This window comes from Emydura macquarii, unplaced genomic scaffold (assembly GCF_026122565.2).
Source record: "Emydura macquarii macquarii isolate MOO-44397 ecotype Brisbane River unplaced genomic scaffold, CSIRO-AGI_Emac_v2 contig_306, whole genome shotgun sequence".
Lineage (NCBI taxonomy): Eukaryota > Metazoa > Chordata > Testudines > Chelidae > Emydura > Emydura macquarii.
Window position 1 is genome coordinate 407464 of NW_027130443.1, and position 27740 is coordinate 435203.

General features: G+C 52.6%; 3 protein-coding genes across 4 annotated transcripts; 1 reads left to right on the plus strand and 2 right to left on the minus strand.

The window, feature by feature from the left end:
* Positions 1-16343: 16343 nt before the first annotated feature.
* On the minus strand, positions 16344-21577 carry CYB5D1 (cytochrome b5 domain containing 1). Its single transcript, XM_067555186.1, has 5 exons — positions 21313-21577; positions 20579-20655; positions 17988-18206; positions 17405-17635; positions 16344-16533 (listed from the first exon to the last, which is right to left on the minus strand). Exons 1-4 carry the CDS (start codon positions 21437-21439, stop codon positions 17405-17407), a joined length of 654 nt encoding a protein of 217 aa, XP_067411287.1. The 5' UTR covers positions 21440-21577; the 3' UTR covers positions 16344-16533.
* On the plus strand, positions 21296-22830 carry NAA38 (N-alpha-acetyltransferase 38, NatC auxiliary subunit). 2 transcript variants are annotated; one of them, XM_067555208.1, is made up of 3 exons: positions 21296-21358; positions 22183-22366; positions 22580-22830. In XM_067555208.1, the coding sequence occupies exons 1-3, from the start codon at positions 21344-21346 to the stop codon at positions 22690-22692; spliced, it is 312 nt and encodes a 103-aa protein (XP_067411309.1). In that variant the 5' UTR covers positions 21296-21343; the 3' UTR covers positions 22693-22830. The 2 variants fall into 2 exon arrangements, with proteins under 2 accessions (XP_067411309.1, XP_067411303.1); XM_067555202.1 differs by lacking the exon at positions 21296-21358 and adding an exon at positions 21682-21892.
* Positions 22831-23774: 944 nt separating this feature from the next.
* On the minus strand, positions 23775-27201 carry TMEM88 (transmembrane protein 88). The gene is made up of 2 exons (XM_067555192.1): positions 26903-27201; positions 23775-25255 (listed from the first exon to the last, which is right to left on the minus strand). Exons 1-2 carry the CDS (start codon positions 27182-27184, stop codon positions 24989-24991), a joined length of 549 nt encoding a protein of 182 aa, XP_067411293.1. The 5' UTR covers positions 27185-27201; the 3' UTR covers positions 23775-24988.
* Positions 27202-27740: the final 539 nt, after the last annotated feature.

The window sequence follows — 27740 nt, forward strand, 5'->3', positions numbered from 1 at the left end:
AGGTGCATAGGCCATGGGCTAGCCACCTGCACAGGGGTGGATTTTGAACCTGAGAAAAATAGCATGTTAATGTTACCATGTTGATGTGTGCTTAGTGAAGTGTGGTAGTTCAGTGTACTGTTCTGTACCTGGTTTCCATATTTTTTTTTCTATTTTGGAAATTAAAAAAAAAATTTTTTTGAAAGTTTGTAAAAACACAGTGTGAGATGGAAAAATTCAAGAACGTGCCAAGATTTGGGGAAATGTACAGTTGCATCTTTGCCTCTGAGCATGGACTGTGTGGCACTCTAATCCCTGGTTCTAACACTCTGACTCTGTGTGGCATTTAACCTGCTCCCTAATTTCCCTCTCTGTAAAACAAAAATTATGATAATTACTCTCTTGTAACAATACACACCGGTGTTGTGGTGAGGATTAATTAGGCAGTAATACAGTGCACTGAAGATTAAAGGTTGACCTCTCAGGTGGTGTAAACTGATGTATTTCTACTACTTTGATGAAACTATGCTAGTTTATATTAGCGGAAGATCTGGCCTTAAAGATGTTATAGAAATGTTAAGTATTATTACCTTCAGAAAGACCAGAGCAGCAGCAGTTTCTTCTTCTTCTTCTTCTTTTTTTTTTTAAAAAACTATTTATTTTGGAAGTTTTAACAAGTTTACAAATCCTTGCCATGTAAATATCAGAAACAAAACAATCATTACAACAGTTAGCTTTTGTTTCAAGAGACATTACACAGGAATATAATCATCAGATCTTTTCATTTAGCAAGGTGTTACCATATTACAGAGAAAGCATCATTACAACACGTTGTTTCTAGTGATTTTATTAAACTGAATGAAATCTCTATATACATGTATTTAACAGACCAGGTATTTCTATCTAGTATCAATATTTTTAAAAAATTGGACAGGTGTGCAGGTTTTTTGCAGAAGAATGTACTTTGTCTGAGTACTGAATAAAAGGTAACCAGATATTTAAGTATCTATCTATCCTCCTTCTATCTTGCCGGTTACATACTTGGTGTGTTAATTTTTCCATAACCACAATCTCCCCTAGTTCTTTGAACCATTCCTCCATGGTTGGGCTATTTTTCTTTTTCCAATGAGGCTACCATTTGCCAAGCAACTACTATCAGATGAGAGATTAATTCTTCCTTTTGTATGACCATTTCCACGAGGAAGCTGCAGGAGAAACAACAAAGGATCAGTCCAGAGCAGCTTTTTTTGGGAACGTGGTGAAGGACCCTTCTATTAAAAGTGCATAAATACATTTTAAAAATGTGCAAGATTGCCCGCCATTTTAAAAAAGCAGAACAAATATATTTAAGGGTATTTTGAACACCCAAGCAATCAGCATAGATTAGGGAGTATGGGATAATCAGTGTCAGGCTGCAGGGGTTTTATCTGCCTCTAGGTTGTTGATTTGAATCTGGACCCAAAAATTCACCCCCAGCTGACAACTCTTTGGTGTCACGTCTGTAGATTGCGTCCTTATCTGTATGTTTGGTGGTGTGTCCTTGTTGACAATCTTATCCAAAAGATGAAGGATTGACTAGGCCACGGCTTGTGAAAATTCTGCTTGTGCCAGATTAGATTGTAAATTGCCCTGAGCCCAGGGGTCCAATCCATTTGCTGCCACTCACCTGTCGGGTGACCATGGACACATATGGGCGTGGAAGGGACTTTCTGGATCATTGAGTCCAGTCTCTTGCTATGACAGGCCATCCCAGTCATATCACCCTGTTCATAAATTTATCAAGCTTCATTTTAAAACTGGAAATCATTTCCCCTCCCCAGTTTGTCTGCCTTGCCTATTCCGATTGTAGGGACTGTCTCTTACGATGCGTTTGTACAATGGGGCTCTCATTCCAGTCGGTGTTATCACATTAATTGAGAAACCATTGCTCCTTTGCAGGTCTGTAAAGTACCTAGCACAGTGGTTCCCACGCTGAGGTCCATGGAGAGCCGGCTGGTTATGTGATATTGGCTCTCCTCCTTGTTTCCAGTTGCTAAATCATATTGAAAGAAGCTAAAAATACCCAGAACATTTCCCTAAAGTCACTTTTTCGGGTCAGTTGATGGCTGTAGTTGTAAGGAGATGCTCGGTGGTGGTGGCAGAGGTGTTCAGGAGTCAGGCTGAAAACATGTGGCCCCTTCCCGGCCTGGCACAAAGTGGGCGCTGTGTCAATAGTAAATCATAAGAGGCACTGTGGTTGGAATCAGGAGAGCTAGAGCTGCATTCTTGGCTCTGAGTCACTGCTGTCTGTCTCACAGATGGGATGAATGCTCCCTGACGTGACGGGGCCTGGCAGGTCCAAGCCAAGAGACACGGCCGCCCTTCAAATTGCATTTTGTCACTGCACCAGACCGAGGGCTTCCCTCCCTATCCCTGCAGCTCAACGAGACCACAATTCCAAAAGGATTTCATCTCCAGAAGTACCACCCGGATACAGCTCTAGCTAGGTCCCGAAGGTGGTCTGAGTGGATATTCAGTTTATGTCAGTACAGATCACCTAAAAACAAGCTGTACCTTAGAAAAGAAAAGGCATTTAATTCTGCTACAGTTATGTGTCCTATTCCCTGAGTGGCTGTGAAATGCTGAAGGAGATTAGACATGCTACAAAAACAGAAAATCCAATAATAATGGGGGATTTCAACTATTCCCTTGCTGACTGGGAACATGTTACCTCAGGATGGGATGCCAAGATAAAATTTCTAGACACCATTAATGATTGATTGGTGGAGTAGCTAGTCCTGGAACCCACAAAAGGCGAGGCAATTCTTGATCTAGTCTTAAATGGAGCACAGGATCTGGTCCAAGAGGTGAATATAGCTGAACCACATGGTAATAGAGACAATAATTTAATTAAATTTAACGTGTGTGTGTGTGTGCGTGTGTGTGTGTGAATACCAAAGAAACCCACCACGGTATTATTTAACTTCAAAAAGGGGAACTACACAAAAATGAGAAGACTAGTAAATTGAAATTAAAAGAACTGTAACAAAAGTGAAATGCCTGCAAGCTGCATGGAAACGTTTTAAAAACACCATAATAGAGGCTCAAACTATATGTGTATCTCCCCGCAAAAAACCCAGTAGGAGGACAAAAAAAACATCACCATGGCTAAACATCAGAGTAAAAAAGGAAGCTAAAGACAAAAATACATCCTCTAAAAATTGGAAGTCAATTCCTACTGAAGAAAATAGAAGGAAGCATAAACTCTGGCAAGTCAAGTGTAAAAGTATAATTATGCAGGCAAAAAAAAAAATTTGAAGAGCAACTAGCAAAAGACAGAAAAACTAACAGCAAAATTTTATTTTTAAATACATCAGAAGCAGAAAACCTGCCAAACAATCAGTGGGGCGACTGGACAATCGAGATGCTGAAGGAGCACTCAAGGAAGACAAGGCTATTGCAGAGAAGCCAAATGAATTCTTTGCATCGGTTTTCACTGTAGAGGATGTGAGGGAGATTCCAACACCTGAGCCATTCTTTTCATGTGACAAATCTAAGGAACTATCTCAGATTGAGGTGTCAGTAGAGAAGATTTTGGAACAAACTGATAAATTAAACAGTAATAAGTCACCAGGACCAGAAGGTATTCACCCAAGAGTTCTGAAGGAACTCAAATATGAAATTGCAGAACTATTAACTGTGGTACGTAACCTATCACTTAAATGAGTCAGATGACTGGTGGATAGCTTATGTGACACCGATTTTTTTAAAATGCTCCAGAAATGATCCTGGCAATTACAGGCCAGTAAGCCTTATTTTAGTACCAGGCAAATGGGTTGAAACTATAGTAAAAAACAGAATTATCAGACACAGAGATGAACACAATGTGGGGCAAGAGTCAACCTGGGTTTTGTACAGGGAAGTCATGCCTCACCAATCTATTAGACTCCTGTGAGAATGTCAACAAACATACAGACAAGGGTGATCCATTGGATATAGCGTACTTGGACTTTCCAACAGCCTCTGGCAAGATCCCTCACTAAAGGCTCTTACGCAAAGTAAGGAGTCATGGGATAAGAGGAAAGTTCCTTTCATGGATCAGTAACTGGTTAAAAGACAGAAAACAAAGGGTAGTAATAAATTATCAGTTTTCAGAACGGAGAGAGATAAATAGTGGTATCCCCCAAGAATCTCTACTGGGACCAGTGCTGTTCAATATATTAATAAATTATCTGGAAAATGGGATAGAGAGTGAAGTGGCAAAGTTTCCAGAGGATACAAAATTACTTAAGATCGTTAAGTCCACAGCAGACTGCGAAAAGTTACAAAGGGCTAAATTGGGTGACTGGACAACAAAAGGGCAGATGAAATTCAATGTCGATAAATGCAAAGTAACGCACATTGGAAAACGTAATCCCAACTATGCATACAAAACAATGGGGTCTAAATTAGCTGTTAGCAGTCAAGAAAGAGATCTTGGAGTTGTCCTGGATAGTTCTCTGAAAACATCCACTCATTGTGCAGCAGCAGTCAAAAAAGCTAACAAAATGTTAGGAACCATTGGGAAAGGGATAGATAATAAGACAGAAAATATCACAATACCTCTATATAAATCCATGGTACACCCACACCTTGCATGCAATTCTTGTCACTCCATCTCAGAAAAGATCTATTAAAATTGGAAAAAGTACAGAGAAGGGCAGCAAAATGATTAGGGGAACTGAACAGCTTCCATATGAGGAGAGATTTAAAAGACTGGGACTATTCAGCTTGGAAAAAAGATGACTGAGAGGAGATATGATAAAGGTCTATAAAATTATGACTGGTGTGGAGAAAGTGAATAAGGAAGTATTATTTACTTCTTCACATAACACACAAACCCGGGGTCACCCAATGAAATCAATAGACAGCAGGTTTGATACAAAGATAAGGAAGTACTTCTTCACCCAACGCACCGTCAACCCGTGAGACTTGTTGCCAGGAGATGTTGTGAAGGCCAAAAGTATAACTGGGTTCAAAAAAGAATGAGATGAGTTCATGGAGGACAGGTCCATCAATAGCTATTAGCCAAGATGGTCAGGGACGCAACCCCATGCTCTAAACCTGTGACTGCCAGAAAATGGGATTAGCCGATGGGATGGATCATGATAGTTGCCCTGTTCTGTTCACTCCCGCCGAAGCATCTCGCACTGGCTACTGTTGGAAGACAGCAAAAACAACTTGAGTTCTGTAGCACATTAAAGACTAACAATTTTAATTTCAGTAGGCATAAGCTTTTGTGAGCCTCAGCTCACTTCCTCAGATGCAGTTGGTAGAAATGAAGGAATCTGAGGAAGTGAGTTGAGGCTCACAAAAGCCTATGCCTACTGAAATTAAAATTGTTAGTCTTTAATGCGCTACAGAACTCAAGTTATTTTTGCTGTATACAGACTAACACGGCTACCCCTCTGGAACTCTTCTGTTGGAAGACAGGATACTGAAGTAGACGGACCAGTGGTCTGACCCAGAATGCCCATTCTTATCTTCCTACACGCACTATCTGGGGAGGCACAGTGTAAATATGAGCATTATGGGCATTGCTGAAAGAGGGCAGGGTTAAGGTTGTGTTGGCGTGTACATTAACTCTGTATTGCCTGGTTTTCAGAGGTATGAGTGTTACTGAACTTGACGTCCTGGAAGAGCCACGAGATACCGCTGGGCAACTTAATTCTTTTGGTCAGTGAATTATTATAGATGTGACATCCTCTTGCCACATATGACATCACCGCTACACAGCTTTTCCTGTGCATCAGGCAAAGGACTGAGAATGAGCTCAACTGACTCATTGTTGGACCTTAGGCAAATAACTTACAGAAAGATTTTTTCCAAATTTGTGAGTGTCTCGATTCTTAGGGCACAGATTTAAGGATCTCAGGGCCTGCGATTCAGAGGTGCTCAGCAACCGCCGCTCCCTCTGGAGTTTTGAGCCTCTGAAAATCAAGCTGAAGTATCTCAGGTATCCCATAAGAAGAGGACACTTTTGAAAATATGGCTGTTAATCTCTCCCGACTGCAGTTTCCTTATCTGTAAAATGGAGCCAATATCACAGCCTTCCCTCTCAGATGGCAGAATCATAAGGCTAAATTCAGTGTTGCCAATATTTGATTTTTTTTCTTAAAGCTCCCGGAGTCACATGATTATGTGAGAATCACAGCTTTCACTTAAAAAGAAAAAAAAATCATACATTTCTAGCTCTTATCGCTGAAGAAAAAAGCTTGAAAAACATCACACCCTCACAAAGGCTCAAAAGTCACAAGGCCAAAAGACACAAAATGTATTATTTTGTAAAAGGTCTCGTGATTTTCAAGCCAATCACATGATTTTTGGGGCTTGACTCATGATAGTTGAACGCCCAGGGTTGGCAAAAAAGTGAGTGGTGGCAGATTCCTCATCACACCCAGCCAGAAACATATCTTTATCTCGGTTGGAGCTTGGATCCTTATTACATCACTTGTCTCACCCATCAGAGCAAAAATTTCCCCTGCCAGATGCTGCACTTTATGGCAATAAAACTTGGCAAGGTGGCAGAAGAGCAACTAGATAGAGAGAAAGCGAGCCAGACAGACACACAAGTGGGAGATGTAAGGAACACACACATTCTGAACAGCGAGGGATTTTTTTTCTTTTTCCCCCTCCTTGCACAGAGCTGTCTCTTTGCAGACAGACACAGGTCAGTGGGCAGGGAGCCCGGCTGCCGTTCACTGAGACAGAAACACCCACTGAGCAATTATCGCACAAGCCCAGTCATCACAGAGGTTACACTGCTCACAGCCTGACACTGCTGGCCTAGGCTGGCTCCCGTCTAACATCCCCTCCTCCCCTTTCTCTGGGTGGTCCCCAGTGTGCTGAACAGATGTTTCTCTCCCACGCTCCGGGCCTGGTTATTCTTTGCAAGTGTCTCTGTGGAACAGATGTCCCGGTGTGGGTAGCCTGTCCTCCTGCAGGAGCCACGGCATCTACTGCTACTGTCCCGTATTATCACCAGCCTGGGAGATCCTAGACCATGGATTTCATGGGTACAAAGTGTCAGCGGATTCGTTGACTTCCTCCACTTTTGCTCCAGGGGGAGCGGGGGAGATATTATGAGCAATCACACTCCTTTTAATTGATCCCTCGCTGCATCTCCAACTTCTGCTTGCTGAGCTCTGGCTCAGCTGTTCAGACATTTTCGGAAACACTCCCTGCCCCCTTTTGACCTTTCCCAGCAGGGCGGGATGAAGGTCTGAGGTTCCACTGATCATGCCCCATCCCACTTGCAGGAGCAAAAGAGGCCTGGGCCTGCTACCCCATCCCCAGGAAGATAAGTGGCATCTTCTTTCCTCCTGGGCAACAGTGGAGGTCCCTTCTCCTTGCCAGAAGCAAGCCAGAGTGTATCTATTTGGGTGACAGAGTGAGCCCCATGACAAGGGTAGGGTGGGGCTGTGGCTCTCTGCAGACTCAAGCAGGACTTGCTTGTCAGTTACATTCAGGGCCGTTCCCCCGTCTCAGAGCAATGGGCTCAGGCTCTCTGCAGACTCAGGTAGCAACGCTGCATCAGTTACACTTTGGTCATATTTTGAAGGCTTGTTTCACAACCATAACAGTTGAGACTTAATTCTTCTTCTGCTCACTGCCTGTGAGCAGGGGGTGCCAGAGAATTTCCTTTGCATGCAGTCCCAAACAAGCTCTCCGAGGACCTGATTTTAGTAGAAAATGGGGTTTTCCAATTGGACGATTTTCACCCAAATCCATTTTTGCAATATTTTTACGAACACTATGTGTGACTCAGTTTCCCCACTTGCTGGGCGTGAAGCGATTAATTTCTCCTCTGGGACAGAGGGGTAAGGGATGGGAAGGGATAGGCTGGTACAAATGAAGTCTCAGGAACTGAAGATGAAATCGAGGAGGCTTTGGAGAAGAATGCAAGGTGATTCTGCCAACACGGACTGGCTTTCCCAGATTAACCAAAGGCCCCTTAGATCCTGGATTCCAGGTGACTAATAAATACCAGCTTGTTTTGCAACAGTTTCCCTGGGTTGCTGCAAATCCCTGCTGGTTGCATTGCTCCCTAAAGGGGTGAACTGTCTACCAGAGGGTTCTGGACTCATGTGGATTTGCTTGGAGCTACTTGCTTGAAAAGAAATAGGTGCTAGAAAAGCTCATCCGACCCCGATACACCAGCATCTGAAATGCACTACAGCGACACATCATGGGGAGTAGCTACTAAGGGCTGGAATGGGCACCAGAGGCCTGGCTCCTATTCTCAGCCTCGATTTGTAGTGACTTCGCCCATTGGTATCCAGATTGACACTACCTTTCTGTTGGTTCATGTCCCTCCATCTGTGGAGAATAATATGTATTATTTTTTAATAAATACCATACGCCCCTCAGTGTATGAGTGAGATACGGCCCTGCCTGACTGCACAGAGTTAGCTCCAAAGGAGCTGCTAACAGAAACCAGGGCAGGATAGATAAAACAGTGGCCAAGATAAGGAGCCTCCCCTCAAATGTGTATAGCCCTGCTGAAAGGGCTGTTGGCCAAGGCTAAGAATCTGGAGATCAAAAGACCCTGGTGTGTTAAAGGATCAGCCCTGCAGAGAGAGAAGGGGGAAGTGATCACACAAAGACAGCATGCTGCACATATGGGGAAGCAGGAGTGTACAGCTGGCAAGTCGTTACCTGGGATATGTCTATATTGACGGCGGCACTGTTGGCACTGCTGAATCAATTCTGTGGGATCAATTGAGTGGCAACGGAGACCCGCTCAATCGATCTGGATGCCTACACCGTTAAGCCACCCACGCAAAAAGAGTAACACTGCACAAACGGGAGGACATTTCCCATCGGCGCAGCGTAGTGAGGACGCCACGGTAGATAGAAGTTAGGAAGTCGACGGGAGAAACACAAGCTACATAGAGAAGCTTGCGTATCTCCCGTTGACTGCCGCCGAATTTCTCCAGCAGTGCAGACCAAGCCTTTGTATCCAGGGGGAGAAGAACTTAACTCACCTTGTGCAGTAACTGGAATTCTTTGAGAGGCACCCCTTACCCCATGCACCTTTGATCAGAGATTTTCGGTAGCAGGGCTTGTTCGACCCAAAGATGCGCCCTTCACGTCCTCATGCCCCATACTGAGGATATATAGAGCTGCGTGGGCAACTGCCCTCAGTTCCTTCTCTACCACAGACTCCTGCAGAGGAAAATCTGAAGCAGAGGGGAAGGAGGGCAGGTAGTGGTGCACCCATAAGGGGGCACATCTCAAAGAACTCCAGTTACTGCACTCACCTCTTCTTCTTTGAGTAGCATCCCTATGCGTGCTCCACTTCAGGTGACTCAAGAACAGTGCTTAATTTATAATGAAAGAGGTGCCAGGGGTCAAGCAATTTTTTTTACATTCATAACTTATGCAGCAAGCCCAGAGGTGCTGGGGCTATGAAATGCAAGTCCTGGTACAAGTTAAGCACTGCTCGAGCAGGATCAGGGAAGAAGGCGCTTCAGACAAGAGTCTGCTACCAAAGACAGCACTGCATTGCCAACTGCAGCATCTACTCTAGATGTATGAACCAAAAGCCAGTGGTTGAAGAAAGCATGTACAGAAGTACAGGTTGCAGCTCTACAAATTTCAACAGTTGGAACATCCTTGAGGAATGCCGTGGATGTAGATGATGACCTTATAGAATGGGCTAACACCCTAGAAGAGATCTAAATATTGATGAGTCATATACCATGAAATAATACTCCCAAAGATCCATCTCAAGAGTCTCTGGGTGGAGATTACGGTCCCTTTGGATCTGTCTGCAATTGAAACAAACAGTCGTGGAGACATTTGGAAAGGTTTGGTTCTGCCAAGAGAGAATGCTAACATCCTTCCAAAGCATGGAAGACAGCTTCTTGCCTAGTCTGATGTGGTTTCGGGGAAAATACCAGAAGATGAACGGTCAGGTTAATATGAAAGTCCAAAGACACCTTAGGTAGAAGCTTGGCATGTGGTTGTAGCAATATCTTTTCCTTGAAAAACACTGTAAAGAGAGGGCCCACAATTAAAGCCCCCAGTTCTCTGACCCTCTGGGTAGAAGTGCTGGTCACCAAGAAAGCTGTTTTCATGAAATAGGTGAAGCAAAGAACATGTAGCTAATGGCTCAAAGGGGTGTTTCATAGGGCAACTAAGGACAAGGTTCAAGTCCCATATTGGTGTAGGTTCTCTAATCTGGGGAAAAAGATTCATCAGTCCTCTAAGGAATCTTGTTGCTGAGGGGTTAGCAAAAATCGAAAAATCTTCCATAAATAAATGAAAGACGGTTAAAATCACCAAGTGAACCTTAACGGAACCCATAAGGAAACCTCATCTTTTTAATTCCACCAGGTAGTCCAGGATGGTGAAGAAGAAGAGTGAACTGGAGAAACTTGTTAATAGCTACACCAACGGTGAAATCTTTTCCATTTCTGAAGGTAAGTATTTCTCATAGGCAGCCTTTTGCTGTTTACCAATACCTGTTGTATCTCTGTTAAAAAGTAAGTCTCTACCCCTGAGAACCAACCAGAAGCCATGCCTGGAGTAACAGAACTTCCCATTTAGAATGAAGCATTGTCCTGAGACAACAAGCAGCAATTGATTGGAAGTATCAGTGGTGGATGACAAGCAAGACAAATCAGATAAGGATACCACACCTGTCTCAGCCAAGTTGACACAATCAAAATGACCTTGTCCTTGTCCTGTTGATCTTCTTGAGAACTTTCAAGAGCAATGGTGTTGGTGGGTAAGTGTCAAGAAGCCCTCTTGCCCATGAAATAAGGAAGGCGTCTCCTATTGATTGAGGATCAAGTAAAATTTTTTGCACTTTGTGTGGGTAGCAGTAGCAAAGAGGTCCACTCCTGAATACCCTCAGGGAAGAAATATGCTGCTGAAGACTCCTGAATCCAACTCCTATTCTTAACTCTGGGAGAAGTGCCTGCTCAGGTTGTCAACCATGGTATTCTGTATACCCAGGAGGTAAGAAGCTGAGATGACTATCTGATTTGCTACACACCTATTTCAGAGTTTTATTGCTTCAGCTCAGAGTGAAAGGGAGCACACCCCACCCTGATGATCAATGTAGAACATTCCATGTTGAAAAGTTCCAGAGGGGTAGCCGTGTTAGTCTGTATACAGCAAAAAAAACGAGAGTCCTGTAGCACTTTAAAGACTAACAAATTTAATTTCTGTAGGCATAAGCTTTTGTGGGCTGTAACCCACTTCGTCAGATGTAAGGAATAGAAATCACAAGGCATATATATACATATCCAAGGGAAGTAACAACAATGGGGGAGGTGGATGAAAACTTGACACAATCAAACTGGGTCTGAATCGGGACTTGGAATGGTTCTCTCATTACAAGAAGTAATTGCCTCTGATCACACATTCTCACCTCCTAATCAATGGTTGTGAATAGGCCTCAAGTACTCTACTGAATGGACCTTGCTTTCATTCACCTCCCCCATTGTTGTTACTTCCCTTGGATATGTATATATGTGTCTTGTGATTTCTATTCCTTACATCTGATGAAGTGGGTTACAGCCCACGAAAGCTTATGCCTACAGAAATTAAATTTGTTAGTCTTTAAAGTGCTACAGAACTCTCGTTGTTTTTAATGTAGAACATGCGGGCCATGTTGTCAGTCATGATCGTGACGGATTTGGTTCTGATCAGTGGAAGGAAATGGATGCAAGCATTCCTGACTGCTCTCAACGCCAGAATGTTGATGTGCAGAAGATGCATTTGGGGAGACCATTTGCCTTGGATGGTGTGACCCAGATGTGCTCCCCATCCCAAGAGGCATGCCTCTGATGTGATAATGGTGGTAGAGGGGGAATGAAAGGAACCCATGTACAGACCTTGGAAGGGTGCTTTCACCAATGGAGTGAATCCAGAATCTGACAGGGAACAGACACTTGTTTGTCCAGACTGTGCTTGTTTAGTATATAAACTGTCCTGAGTCACCCCTGGAAGCACCAGAGATGGGTTATGAAGATACAAACTGCCATATGATCTATAAGCTAGAGACAATTTCTTGCCAAGGTTGAGGACTTATCCGAATCCTTGCAATAAGGTTTTTCAGGGTCATGAACTTGACCAGAGGTAGGTAAGCTCTGGTTCCAACGGCATCTGGGGTGGCTCCTACAAAATCTATCCACTGAACTGGGGTCAAAACAGACTCTCTAGGACTGAGTTGGAGGCTCAAACTGTGGAACACAGATCTTGCAATTCGTACTGCCGACAGACCTCCCAGAATCTAGGGAGAGAATCATAGCTGCAAGAGTCACCCTCCTGTATTTCTGCTGTTTCACATAATTGTTTAGATGTCTGAGATCTAAAATTGGTCTCTGTCCCCTGTTCTTTTTGGGGACCAGAAAGTATTTGGAACAGAAACTCTTTCCCCTGTGCCAGCTGGAACTGGTTCTGTGTTTCCTAAGAATAGAAAAGATGCAACTCCCTGCCTCAGCAACTGATCATGAGAAGGGACAGGGAAGGGAGGTGTGGGGGAAATGGAGATGAAGTGGACTGAATAACCAGATGTTAAGACCTACAAAACCCATTTGTTGGATGTTATTCTCTCCCATGCAGATAGAAATTGGGAGAGACGGTATCCAAAGGGAGAGGAGGATGGGATAGTGCAGTTGCAGATTCTTGTGAAATGGATGGTCCGGACTTTTGACCAACCATCAAAACTGAAGTTTGGATGGAATGGATGGCAGGGACGAGGTAGCTGTTACAGATGATGGCTTCTTTTCTGAGTACCTAGGCCTCTTGGCATGTGGTTCTGAGGGTCTACATAATCTAGAGAAATGGACTGAGTGAGCTCTCTGAGCTGTTTGAGACCTGTTACATTTCTTTTATTCGCAGGTGTATAAATCTGGAAGAATATAAATGTGGCCCTTGAACTTTTAAAGCATGAAGCAAGTCGTCAGTAGACTCAGCAAACAACCTGAGACCACCAAAAGGGAGGTCCCACAACAGTACTCTGTACCTCCCTAAGGAAGCCAGACAACTGAAGCCAAGATGTTTGTTGCATCACAATCACAATGGAAATGGACTGAGCTGCAGTATCAGCTGCATCTAAAGGGGCCTGTAATGATGTCTTCGTCAAGAGTTGCCTTCCATTTATGATGTCTTTAAATTGCTCATGCGATGCTTCTCTGGCAAGTGCTCAGTAAAGGTGTTGAATTTAATGTAATTCAATTAGTTGTATTTTAACATGCATGCTGGGTGGTTAGCTATTCTGAATTGCAGTGTTGCAGAGGAGTAACTCTTATGATGGAAGAGGTCAAATCACTTCTGGTCTTTGTTGCAACGAGTATGCTTTGTATCGTCCTGTTGACCACATTTATTAAGTGCATCCATAACCAGGGAATTTGGTGTTGGGTGTGAATACAAAAACTCTGAGTCCTTCTCTGGAACATATTTGTTGTCAGTATATCAATAAGTAGGAGGTGCCATAGCTGGAGTCTGTCAGATGGTCTTAGCAAGCTCTAGCAAAGATTCATTCACAAGAAGGGCAACACATGCAGAAGCTAAAGTATGTAAAATGTCCAGTTTATAAAACTAAAGGGTTTTGAAGTGTTCCAGCGATGTGCTTCATCAGCTCCTGGAATTATCTGAAGTCATCTGCCATGGAAGATGGTGGAGTCATTATAGCCTCGTCTAGCAACGATAATGAAATATTTATGTAAGGTACCATATCCTTGTCAACCCTTGCCTGCTGCTCCTCAAAGTTTTTTTCTAACTGTTCACGTTGATAAGGTGAGAGTGAGGCTGAGGAGAAGGGTCTGCCTATGCATCTTACAAGAGTGACTCGGGGCACTTACGACTGTTGCTGATATAGGGCCCAGGGGTCTCAATAAGGCCACTGGGGGATCCCACAGGGCATAAGAAGAGGCATCCACCATTGATCATGCCAGAATTGCTAGAAGAATTATGTCTTGCAGAAAAAACAAGAGAACGCTGTTACAAAATCGGCTGGCTGGAAGAGTCATTATCAACATATTTCAAGAGAGGTGATAATTATTCACCCTGGACAGTCAAAGTCATGTATATGGAGGTTTTGTTGAAAAATGTGGAATTGGTGACCCAGAAGATCTTGGTACAGACAGCTGTCTGGTACCAGTAAGTCATGAGAACTCTGGTTTATTTCACACAAGAAGGTCCTTTGAGTATCTAAACTCCTGTGGTACTGATGATATGTAGGAGGTAGTTAAATGAGATCCTAGAGAGGCCAGCTTCAGTACCAAGGCAGGTACCTATCTTGAGAGCATCTGTGCTATGGGCCCCAAACACTTGCTATGAGTCCAGAGTCAGACTCCAATGGTACTGCTGTAGAAGTACGGGCTGATCGTATAGGTACGGGGATGCAGAAGTGCTGATGGCATCAACTTTTTTGATGTAGAACTTCTATTAGGATGGATATGACCATCTGAAGCTGAAGATGTCTCTGGTACCCAATCCTGTTTAATAGTAATATGGCTTCTAGAAGAACAATTTTCTCAGTCAGTGATGGAGACTTCTTAGAATGAAACCTAGCTCTCTGATTTTTCTTGTCAATACCCAGAGACTTAGAATGTGAAGCTCTCTGCACTGCAGGCACTGATGCAGAGCTGCCTCCTCAGGCAGTGATTGTATCCCTTGAGGCTCTTGTTGACTGGGATCCTGAAGTAGACGGGGCACTAAGTGTGCTTGGAGGCTGGTGTACAAGGCGATTCTCAGAACCCAGGTTGGTCTTAGGGCTTGCTCCATCATCAATCATTTGAATTGATCTTCCTGTTTTCCCCAGAACGAGGAACAGATCTTTTGAAGGAGAAACATATCTTACACTCACTCAGGTGTCTCCCAAATAGCAGAAGCACCGCGAATGGCCATCACTGACCGGGATAGTTTCCTGAGAGGAAAGAGACCATGTAAAGCCAGGGGGATCCCAACAAGATGCAAAACAAAATAGTCGAGAACAACCTCTCAACTGGAGAAAAAACACACAAAAGGGGAACCACCGCCCCAACTAACAACTAAATGCTCAACACTCTGTCTCAGGCCAAAGGTGGAACTGAGGGGGGTTTGCCCACACAGCCCCATATGTCCTTGGTACAGGGCACGAGGATGTGCGGGGCATACATGCAGGAACTGGCACTGAAACCAAAAATCTCTGCTCAAAGGCGCATGGGGGCGCATGCACACCTGGAGTGCAGCACCCACAGGGAACCTACTCAAAGAATGGACGGCATCAGGGCTAAGTCAGGTTTACTCAGGGATTGGAGGGGAATGGCAAGTGCGCAGGTCTCTGTTATTTTAAATCCACTTCTCTGAGCGATGTGTACCTTTGGGCAAAATAAACCATGCTTTGCTCTGGCTCTGTCACCGCATACTGTTACTGCTCCCAGGTGAAAGAACACGGCTAGAGACCAGCAGTGTGTCACCTTGAAATCCAGTCTGAGAGCAGCGGGATCACAGGATCCTACCCCAAAGCAAAGGGGAGAAAGGGGACCCTGGTGTGGGGAAAAAAGGGGGCAAACAAAGACCCTGGCGGGGGGAGAATGAGGACTCTGATGTGGAGGGAAGGGGGAAATGGGGGGCAGACAGAGGAAGGAGTGGAATTACTTGCAGGAGGTCCCTGAAATAGAGGGGGAAGAGAGAGGGTGCACAGGGAGCTTGTGGGGGAGGGTGAAAGGGATGATGAAGGGATGCCAGAAAGGTGTGCACAGAGCTCAGCCATCAGAAGCTCTGACGTCTGCTCTCCCCCCACCACCTCTCGGTATGCTAACCCCCATGTAATGTTGCTCTTTACCCCAACTAAGTTCAGCATGGTCCCTGGGACAAGGTTCAGCTGCAAATGCCAGAATTGGCGGCTGCACCCCTCCAAAGTTTCGCCACAGAGAATGGCGTCGTCGTCTGGTCCACTACAAGAGAGGGGTTTGCTGGCCACGCTTAGATCCAGCCCCAGCTGCCGACTGTGACAGCTGGGGGAGGCAGCGGGGCTGGCGGGGGTCAAGGATCCCTGGCAAGGCAGCTCAGGGCTGGCAGATTGATGCTCAGCCACTGCCATCTAGCGGCCATAGCAGCTTGTTACAGTGGTGAGGGCTGTGGAAGTGCGTAAACCCCTGGGATCCCCGCACCACATCTGGCATCCATTGGTCAGGGCCACTAAACAAATCAATGGAGGAGATACTGGGCTAGATGGGCCATGGGCCTTATCGGGGCGGGTGGGGGGACAGGATGGGGTGGGATACCAGGCTAGATGGGCACATTAGTCTGATCTAGGGCAACAGGGAAGGGGAGGAATACTGATAAGCCGTGACGTAGGGTAGCAATTCCTACCTCCCACCCCGCACGAGATGGTCAGAATGTCCATTTTGTAACAAAGGTTTTATTTCCTTTCTGAACACTATAAGTTGGTATAAAACAGCCTCACTAGACAAGCACCACAGAGACAGACACAAAACCAGAACCCTGCCTCTGATGTGGAATGGGAGCAGCCATTTTGGTTCCTGAACCGGGCTGATCCTTGGAGGAGCGCAGCACCCCACTGGCCCATGCCTAGGACAGAAAGAACAGGGAGATGATAACGCATCACTCAAGGACAATAGAGACTGTTAAGAGCAATCAAAGGAAATGCCTGGCTGGACAATGAAGCTATCCTGTGGGACTCTTTGCTTAGCAGAGTCAACAAAAGGGTCGATATGGATAACAAGCACACCCTGAATTACAAAAAGGGGTGGAGATGGGTTATAAATCCCCTGGTTTAAGGGCATGAATCAACCCTAAACGTCTCCCATGGACAGGCTATGCCACAAATGTCCACCGGGAGGGAGGGCGTCTTGCACCTTATTCTGAAGCAATTGGCCAGTGCCAGAGACGGGATACCAGGCTTGATGAGCCCATGGTCCAATCTGGTTTGACTATCCCTATGTATTAATTAAGACCATGAGTAAGCTTCATGGTGGTTCACAAGGGAAAATACAATTGAGGTTGGCCCCTTTCTTGGTTCTGCGGCATTATTACTGGCATTACAGGAATACTTAGCAATCCTGGCCGAGACCAGGGGCCTGTTGTGCCAGGCATGATTTGCATGAGTCGGTAACGCTGGGGGGGAGGGGTAGGCAAAGGGGGCAGGATAGGACGAAGCAGAGTGTAGGCAACACTATCACTCCATGACACTTTGTCCCCCCCCTCCTCGCCACGGCCTAGCAGGGTTGAGCTCAAGGAAGCTGGTTTCTTTCTTTCAGCCTCTACAGATGCAAACGTCGCAGGTTCAAGTCCTGCAGAGAGCAACCCAGCGGTGCTGGCTTACGTGAGCAGATGGAGAATTCAGGATGAGAACCGAGAGCTGTTTCCCAGCCGGTGCAGAAATGATCCGCTCAAGGAAAGGGGCAAGGTGGCACCGCCCCAGAAGCCCCACCCCCATTACCTAGAACTCAGTGAGGTCATCGTTGAAGTATAGCAGGACGCCCGGCATGTACAGGTCAGAGTCCAGGTTGAGGTGGTAGAACTCCTCGTCCTCGTCCGGGATCTTGTTCTGCTCCAGCGTCTTGTCCATGTCCAGGTTCACACCTTCGTACTTCCAGGTGTAGCTGGCAGCGTGGGCGTTGTAGGGCAGGTAGCGCCTCAGGATATCCCACATGGACTCCTCAGCGCATACCTGGGAGGAAGGCCTGTGGTGTTAGAGACTGACTGGCTCATTAGCTGAGGAGATTGTGAGGGGAGGGAGTCCTCCACAAGGACTGGACCCAGAGAGTCCAAAGCGAGGAGGGACTGCCTGTCTGACCGCCCCCAGGGACTACAAATCCCAGAGTCCCCTGCAGGGCCATGGCCAGCTTTGTCATGTGTATTTCAGGACAAGAACGGCCTCCAGATGGGTTGACTGGAGATCCCACTTGGCTCCCCCCACCACATCCTGGTATCAAGGCCTCCTCCAAAGGATGAGTGGAGATGGCAGTTTGCGCAGTGTTGCCATTTGAGCCCTTACCCCCATGGCACGAAGCCCAGCTCACCTCCAGCACATGCTCCTGCAAGGTCAGGGTGTTGACAATGCGGATGCGCCGGGTCTTGGACGCCAGGATCCCCACTTCATATTTGCTGTCCTTCCACCAGGGCAGGCCAAAGTCGTTGGCCCAGTCGGAGCAGGGCAGCTGGGGCGGGATGTGGATGAAGCGGCCTTGGGGAGTGTAGTACTTGACACAGCCCGTCAGCGGGTCCACATGGGTCTGGATCTGAAAGGCAGGCAGCTCCATTACCAGGGCTCAGGGGAGACTCTGGCTTCACCTCCGGCTGCTACTCTCTAAGTCAATCACTGTGTTACAGGCAGACAAGAATCACTGCTTAAAGCTGATGGGCCTGCTATGCACTGTAAGTGGAAGGAGCAACTAAATACCCCCTTTGCATAGAGAGAGCTGACTAGGAAGCCACCACCCAAGGACTGAGAGCCGAGAGCTTTCCCTGCGACTGGGAGAGTGATTGAGTTGCAGTTGTCCCTGTGCAGCAACAAGGAAGAAAGCTAGAGAAACCAAGCTGAGGGAATCAGCAGAGAGGCAGAGCTCTTTGAGGCACAGGACTGGCTGAAGAGGCAGGCTTGCGGATTTCTGAGCAAACTGCCTGCAGTGTGTCCCCAGAAAGCTGGTTTTTGTGGATGTTCTTTGCTTGCACAACTGAAATCCCCGACTCTCAGCATCCATTTCTCCCTCTAATGGGAACAACACTGAATCTTGGCTCACTGCTCGGGCGAAGGGGGTGGTCCCAGGATCCCACCAGACCAGCTGGTCCCAGTCCCCACCAGCAGTGGAGAAGGATCCCAGCCTCCCACTCCCCCTAGAGGAGCCGCTAACAGGAGGGTGGGTGTGCACTGTGGAAGGCACTGAAAGGGAGAGGAGTTCTATCACTTATCCTCAACCTCATAAAGGACCTCCACACCGGAACTAGAGCCAGGATAAGGATCGGAAGCAGCTATACTGAATGGTTCAGCACCACCTCCGGTGTTCGTCAAGGATGCATGCTTGCACCAGCACTGTTCTGTTGAGCAATTGACTGGATCTTAGAACGAAGCGTGCAACACAATGGCATCCAGTTAGGTGCAGGACGTCTTTCAGACTTGGATGACGCACGCGGTTGACATTGCCCTGCTGGACGAACTCACCTCGCATCTTCAGTCATCGCTTGCTAGTTTCCAACACGAGTCTGCGGCACTTGGCCTACAGATATCCTGGATGAAGACCAAGATCCGAAGTCTGGGTACTGGTAATGGTATGCCCGGCATAATAGTAAATGGAAACACAGTTGATGTCGTTGAAGAATTCATTTACTTGGGCTGCAAGCAGCCTTCCAGTGGATGGTGCTAGCCTGACATCATGCGGAGGATAGGACTGGCAGCCTCTGCAATGCAATCCTTCCAGAAGGCCTGGCGCCAGCAAAATCTGACTGATGGCACCAAAGTCTGGCTTTACCAGTCACGTATCACACCCATTCTTCTGTACGGCTGTGAAACCTGGACCCTACTGAAAGACGATATCCGGCGTCTGAAGTCATGCCACGTGCGCTGTCAAAGGCAACGATTACGCATAAAGTGGTTTGACTTTGTCAGAAACAGTAAAGTTGCCTCCAGAACTCAACTCCCTAGCATCAAAGATGTCATCTGCCGTCATGGGTCTTCACTGTTTGGACACGTGGCTCGTATGGACAGCTCCGTCTCAGGCCACAGAATGATTACATGTGTCCTGAACATATGCCCTGGTCATCAGCCACCCCCAAACTGGAAGAGATTACCCGGTTGCAACAAATCAGCAATGGGTCATCTGCTGGCATCAGATGCGAATGAACAAAGCCATTGGCAGAGGCCATAGGGGATTGTCACAACGGACCTTCGCTGTCTAGGTGAACTAATGATGATGATGATGCTCTTAGGGGAAAGGGGACAGAGAGAGGAAGCCAGGCATGAGGCGCAGCATGTGAGACTTAACACACACCCAGCTTGCCAAACCTGACTCTAATTCCTCCCCTCCCCAGGCCTAGGAGGCAAGAGAGACCCTTTCGTCAGACCCTGAAGCCACTAGAGGCAGCCCCAATGGCTGCAGATCATGATCATGACCCACCGGCAGGTCAGACAGCTTGTAGCCAACTGCTTAGGGAACAAGCCGATTCCTACCTGGGAGACAGAGAAAGGGGGACCTGGGAGGGAAGGTTTCCATCCCATGGGAGGCAAGGAAGATTGGTCCCAACCTGACCCACCTCCCCTCCCATGAGCAGAGAGTTCTGCACCAAGCTGATACTGCAGGGGGAATTCCCCTAAAGACAAGGAAGGAAAAAGTTTAAGCACCACTGTGCAACCACCTCTAGGTTGGGGCGTGGCAGCTGTTTATACAGGGATCCCTCGCCCAGCACCGAGATTCAGTCACTTCTGGGACAGGGCCCAGCAGCTGTTTAACAACTTCACAACAGTTTCGGCCAGGAAGTGAAAAAGACTCCTGTACCCATGTCAAACTGCCAGGGTGGAGCTCGGGGACCGGGGCTGTGGAAAGCACTGGCCATCTATAATGCCCCTACACTAGGCCAGTTCCTGGAGGGAGGGCTCCGACTGGGTCACGACACTCACATCTCTGGTCTTGGGGTTGAACCAGTGGCTAATGTCCTTCCCCGCGGCTTCCAAGATGGGCCTCAGCAAGACGTCCCCTGGGGCAGACAGAGCCAGGAGTCAGATGGGCGGGAGGGTGCGCGTGGGGAGGAAGGCAGTGCCACCCCCCCCACACACCTTTTGGGGGCATCCTCCAACCCTCCAGCTCAGTGCTGGAGAGTGCAGGCTCTTCTGCCAGACGCTGGGATGCAGCCGCCTCTGAGCAGGGCACAGCCGCCTTTCCACCCCAGTGGGTCCCAAAGGGTAGGGAGGGGTTGGTCCCCTTAGGAGCCTGGGTAGCACACGGTGGGATGAGCATCTGTGTGCCCCCGGGCCAGTGGGGTCAGCTTCGCCGGTGGGGGTGAAGGCGCGGCGGAGGGGACGACGCCGTGCAATGCATTGTGGGGGGTGTGCATTGCATGTAGGTTCAGGGGGCTGCGGGGCTCAGGTCGGGGGGGGCCGTGGGGGAGGGCGCTGCAGTGCACATTGAAGGGTGCTGTGTGCACCGGGAGAGGGGGGATGTGGAAGGGCACCCCAGGAAAGTGGGGGGCACAGTGCATTGTGGGGGGGCAACGGCCTATTGTGGGGGGTCCCGCGGATCATTGGGGGGGGGGTCCCGGAGGGGGTGGTGCCGCGGACCATTGCGGGGAGGTTCAGGAGGGGGTGGTGCCGCGGGGCATTGTGGGGAGGGGGGAAGGACGGACGGACAGACAGACCCTTGTGCTGCTGGACCAGGGGGCTCAGGTCATGCACGCGGCCCAGGTAGGACACCCAGAGGTCCCCGGGCCGCGCGTGCGCAGACACTTCCCGCGGGGTGAAGTAGCGGCGCTGGAACTTCTCCATCACCCGCCGCGCGCCCAGAACCGGCCCGCGCTGCCATGGCAACCGCCCGGCCAAGCAAGCGCCGCCCGCCCGCGCGGGGGCTGCCGGGAACCGGAACCCACCCCTCCCCGAGCTCCCATGGCAACCGCCCGGCCAATCGGTGCCTAGCGCCCGCCCCCGCGGGGGCTACCGGGACCCGGAACCCTCCCTTCTCTCCGAGATGCCATGGCAACCGCCCGGCCAACCAACCAGCAGCCGCCCGCCCGCGCGGGACGCGCCCCACGTGATGCTACAGCGCTCGCGGCCTGCCGGGGAGGAGGAGCCTAACCGCCGCCTGGTGCCTGCGCGAACCGCCGCCGCGCTCGCGGGGTCCGAGTCCCGGGGCCGGGCATGGCGGCGCAGCCCCCCGCCGGGCAGCGCGAGGAGAACGGCTGCTGCGGGCCGCTCGGGGGCGGGGACGGCGGGAGCCCTGTGGTGCGGGGGTGTGAGGGCGAGGGCGGGGGCGGGGCCAGCGGGAGGGGGCGGGGTGTGAATGTGAGGGCGGGGCCAGCGGAGGGAGTGGGGGTGTGAGGGCGGGGCCGGTGGGCGGGGCCAGCGGGAGGGGGCGGGGCGTGAGGGCGGGGCGGTGTTGGGGAGGACGGCGGAGGGCGGAGGTGTGAAGGCGGGGCCTAGGGGCAGGTGGCGGGGCGCTGTGCGGGGCGCTGTGGGTGCGGGCAGGTGGCGAGGCGCTGTGGGGCGGGTGCTCAGCTCTGCTCCGCCCGCAGGACTCGGACGGTGACGTGCCCGACTCCCCCTGCGCCCGGGCCCGCCACAAGCTGCGGACGCTGCTGAACAAGAACATGCGGATCCGCATGACGGACGGACGGACGCTCGTCGGCTGCTTCCTCTGCACCGACCGCGACTGCAACGTCATCCTCGGCTCTGCCCAGGAGTACCTGAAAGCCAGCGGTGCGCAGGGCGCCTGGGCTCCCCCTCGCCGGCGGGGCGGGGGGTTGGGAGCCAGGACGCCGGGCTTCTACCCCGGGCTCTGGGAGGGGAGTGGGTCCAGCGGGTCAGAGCTGGGCGGCAGGACTCCTACATGCCTCCCTCTGTGCCTCAGTTTCCCCTCTGTGTAGCTCCACGTACACTGCGATCTCACCTGCTTCCCCCTCTCACCCACAGATTCCTTCGCGGCCAGCGAGCCCCGTGTGCTGGGCCTGGCCATGGTACCCGGGCACCACATCGTCTCCATCGAGGTAGAGCTGGAGAGCCTGAGCCGCCCCCAGTACCTGTGAGACAGGGCGCCGGGATGCACCCGGCTGAGACTGGCTGCCCCTCTGCCGAAGGACCTGCCGTGGGGACGCGCTGCCGCACACCGGGTACCAGGCCTGGCTGAGACTCGCTCTGTCCATTAAAGTCCATGGGGAAGCCGAGCGGAGTGGCCCAGGAGTCGTTTGTCCTGCGCGGGTCTCGGTGTTCCTGACTCGGCCCTGTGGCCACTGGGCCTTGTGCTCTGCCCATTGCCCTGGCGCCTAGACATCAGTCGCTGAGCTGGCTGACTCCCTGCCCTTGCCCAGGTCTTCTCTGGGCAGGCACTGAGGTGATTCCCCCCCAGTCTTGACCCACAGCCCCCTGCTAGCCCGGCCCTGGGCTCCCCCCAGCTCTGCTGGTGCCCCTCACTCCCGACCCGCAGCCCTGCTAGCCTGGCTCCAGACTCCCCCCAGCTCTGCTGCTGCTCCCTCAGCCCCTTGGTGAGTTGATTTCCCTGGGTCATCCTCCCCCAGTAGCACCATTAACCCCTTGCCATCCAGCGTTTCTCCTACTGCAGGGCTCATGGGAGGCCTCCCCGCTGCTGGCTGTGTCCGTGTGGCTGTGGGCCGAGCCTGGCTCCCGGCCTGGCGCCTGCAGTTCCCATCCGCTTCGAACAATGGCCCGTGTGTCCCCCCGGCCCTGCCCTTCCCCTGCTGCGGGAGCCGACCCGGGGGAGCCGCTTATCTCAGCCCCAGCTGCTTCCCCTGACGCCAGCGCTCGGCCTACGCCCGCCGTGTGGCCTTGGCTCCCGGCCTGCACCAGCGCCCCCACACCCGCCTGCCAACCATGCCAGCAGCCCTGCTCGAGGAAGTGTCCCAGGATGCCTGGGTTCTCTCCCCAGCTCTGGGAGGGAAGTGGGGGCTAGTGGTTAGAGCAGGGGGCTGGGAGCCAGGACTCCTGGGTTCTCTCCCTGGCTCTGTCACTGACTGTCTCTTGCCCGGGGCCCCCTCCCTGCTCTTCTAGCCCAGCCGCTTGTTTCACCCGCCACCTGGGCCTTGCCTTGCCCTAGCTGTGGAAAACGAACGCTCTGGACCTTTGCCATCCCTGCACTGGCCGACTGGCTGGAGCGAGGGACAAGCGGGGAGAGGCCGGGGGTCAGCGAATGGCCACGCTGGGCATGGGCCAGAAGCCTGCTCCCCTGGGGGGAGTGTTCACAGCTCGCCATGGGGCAGGTGCGCTGGCACCGGACCCAGCAGTGCCCATGAAAGGCACCTGCCAGGGCTCCAGGGTGTGGAGGGAACGGTGTGGCTCGGCCAGCCTGAGCTCCTTGGGGCCATCCCAGGGCCGGCCCCACCAGCCCCGTAGTGGGATCTCAGAGAGGACAGTGCATCCGCCTGGAGGGGCCGTGACATCACTGGGAGCGAGGCCTGAGCTGGGGGGTCTGGGCAGTGCTCAGACTGATGGGCCCTGATCTCGGCTGGGGGCCTGGGCAGTGCCTTGTGGAAGTGAGGGCACATTTCCTTGACCCGCCTCTGGCCCCTTGGCCAGTTGGAAAGCTGCTGCCCTGGGCCCCACCCCGGCGGGAATCACTGGCTGGGGAAGGAATCATGTGGCTGGAGGTTCCGTAGGCCTGGCCCAGCCTCTGCCAGAGCCCTCGGCAGCATCCGCTGCAGCCTGCCTGCCCATGGATGGGGGGACGGACACCGCACCCAGCCACCTCCTCCCGCCCAGGGAAGCAGACCTGTGGGGAGCCCCCCGCCTGCACCCAGCGAGCACGGCCTGCCATTCTGCCCCGCGACGGGGTGGGGTGCAGACCCCCACGCCAGCAACGGACAGACCGGGCAGGGGATAAAGCAATGAATGTGATGGACAGAAAGGGATTTTTATTGATAATAAAATGAGCCCGTGTCTGCTGCATGGGGCAGGCCTCTGCCTACCCCAACCCATACCCCCCCACCCCAACCCACATCCTGAACTGCCCGAACAGGCCCCCCTCAATCCCGAGAGGTCTCCAGACCCACAGCCCTCCCTCCGTTGCCCCTAACAGCCCCCCACCAGGCCTCAGGCTCAAACTCCCACATCCTCCCCCAACAGAGTCTCTCCCCCAAGAAGGTGGGGTGCCCATCAGTAGCAAAGGAGGGGGGATGTTCACCCCATCTCTGGGGGTGTTGGCATGGAGGGTCCCCCTTCTGTGTCTTTTGGGGGGACTCCAGCAGAGTGAGTGGTCCCCCCCAGTCCATGTTTCTTGCCTTGTTCTCTGAGGGGGTGTCTGCAGCCGGGTGCTCCCCCCCATTCTCGGTGGTGGTGCGGGGGAGGGGCAGGTCTCTCCAGGCCCCCCCCTCACACCCAGACCTTGTCCTCCTGGGGGGGTGCACGAGGGCAGCACCAGCCGGCCCGGTGGTAGTGCTCTGCCGGCAGGTCCTTGTAGACGGCCAGGCTGTAGGGCAGCAGGCAATACCCCAGCTGCAGCCGCCGTGCCAGCCGGCAGAAGGCGGCCAGGCCCAGCACCAGGAGAGGCAGCACGAGCGTGAATCCCAGCACCAGCAGGGCCGTGGCACCAGCGTCGTGCAGATGGGCTGCGCACGGGGCCACCTGGGAGTGCAGGAACTGCGGGGGGAGGGAAGGGCAGAGGGTCAGTGCGTGCAACAGCCGTGCAACGGGTCTGCGTGCGAACGAGGCTGGGGCCAGCACCCCCCCTCCCCCAACACGTGCGATGCCATGGCCAGCTGTACGCGTGGGCCCAGCCGTGCGAGCTGCCGTGCCTGTTTGCACACACGCCTGTGGATTGGGGGGGGCTGGCCCCCTGGGTGTGCCAAGAACGGCACACACATGCAGGCAAGCTTGCACACTCGTGTACACACTGAGACCTGCACGCCCCGGGGGGGGGAGGGGAGGTGCACGCTGACTTGCTCAGGTCAGTGCCTGTGCAAAGGGTCTCACGCCACAGCACCACCAGAGGCCTGTGTAACCCCACCCCCCACCCCAGCCACGCAGACTCACACGTGTGCAAACAGGCCCGGCCGGAGTCAAGTGACCGAAGGGGGTGCAAGGAGGGGGCACGGTGCACAAACACACGCGCACGTCTGTGCACACAGCCGTCTGCGTGCCCCTCCCCCATCACTGGGGGGCTGCTGTTCCCCATCACTTAGCAATGGGGGGGGCTCAGCTCTGTGGGGGGAGGGGTGGTGCCAGGCGGCGATGGCTGAGCTGGGACTGGCGGCCCGGCCCCTGGGGTTATTGGTGCAACCAGACCCCGGGTCTGCACTTCGTCAGCTGCCAGCCCCAGATGGTGGGGGAGGGGGCCCAGCAAGATGCCTGGGTTCTACCCCCAGCTCGGGGAGGGGAGTGGGGGCTAGTGGTTAGAGCTTGGGGGGGGGGGCGGGGAGCCTGAACTCCTGGGTTCTCTGCCCTAGTCTCAAAAGCCTCCCCACGCTGGCATTTCACCCCCCCGCCCCGCGTCTCCCCCATCCCAGCCCGTTCCTGGGCTGCTGGGAATGTCACACCGGGGCAGGAGGGGCTGGGATGTGGGGGGCAGGGGCCGCTGGCTCTGCCCCCCCCCCAGGAATCCCGCAGGCTGGGACCACCCAGAGCGCCTAGCCTGCGTGTGTGTGTGTGTGTGTGTGTGTCCAACCAAGGGGGGCGTCTGTGTAATGGGCCCCCCCCCCCCCCCCCCCGCGATCCCACGGCAACAAGCTGTCTGTCTGTCTGTCTGTCTTGCCCCAGCCCTGCCGGTGCCCGTCACTCCCGACCCGCAGCCCCTGCCAGACGGGCCCTGCCCCCCTCCAGCCCCCAGCCCGCCTGCGGGGAGCCGGGCCGGGGGGTCAATGGGGCCGGGCAAGATTTCTAGTCGAAGCGGACACGGGCGCAGGGGGGCGGTTCCCCGGGACATGGGAGCCCCGGGGGATGCACAGAGTGGGTCTCTGGGGTGGCAGAGAGGACGGGAGGCTCCTCGGAGGCTGGGGGGTCTCTGGGGGGCCGGAGAGGGCCGGGGTGGGTCCCGGCGAGCACAGGGGGGTGTCGGGGGGACCGGGGGGTGTCGGGGGGTCTCTGGGGGGGCAGAGCGCCGAGGGTGGGTCCCGGGGAGCACAGGGGGGTGTCGGGGGGACAGGGGGGTGTCGGGGGGTCTCTGGGGGGGCAGAGCGCCGAGGGTGGGTCCCGGGGAGCACAGGGGAGTGTCGGGGGGGTCGGAGGCGTTCCGGGGGGCTGGGGGGTCTCTGGGGGGCAAAGCGCCGGGGGTGTCCCGGGGGGTCTCACCTTGGAGTGGCAGAGGAAGCCCAGCCCCAGCGCGGCCCCGGCGGGCAGCAGCGCGGCCGCGCAGAGCAGGGCGCAGAGCAGCGCGCAGAGCAGCGCCGCCAGCAGGTTGTGCGCGCTGAGCAGCACCGCGCAGGCCAGGCAGTCCAGCGCCCCGCGCAGCTCCAGCGCCGCCTCCGCCCCGCGCCCGGGGCCCCCCGCGCCGTAGGGGGGCGGTGGCACCGGGCCCCCCTCCGCCCCGCCGGGGCTGCCCCGCCCGCTCGCCGCCTCCGCGCAGCCGGACATGGCCGGGGGCAGGTCGGGCTGCGCCGACGGGACTGGCTGCGCGGGCGCTGCGCGCTGCCTTTATAGCGCCCGCGGGCCGGCCCCTCCCCCGCCCGCCCCGCCCCCCGGTTAGGAGTGTCCCGGGGCAAGGGGGGGCGCCTGGGCCAAGATGGAGGGGTCATTTCCCCTCCCCCAGCTCACTGTGGTTAGTGCCCAGGCCTCCAAACCGACCCCCCCGGGTGCAAAAGGGGGGGCAGGATTCCAAGGAGGCTTTAAATGCATCCTCCGCCTGTCACCCGCCCCGCCCCCCAGCTCTGCGGTGCCCCTCACTCCCCCCCCCCCCCCCGCAGCTCCCTGCCAACCCAGCCTGGCCCCCTCTGCTTTGCCGGTGCCCCTCACTCCTGATCCGTGGACCCCAGCTAAGCCGGCTCTACCCCTCCCCCAGCGGTCCGGTGCCCCTCACTCCTGACCTTCAGCCCCCCACTAGCCCAGCCCTAGGCCCCTCCCGCTCTGCCAGTGCCCCTCACTCCCACGGGCCTGCCAGCCACATTTTAAAAAGCTTTACTTTGTTTTTTCT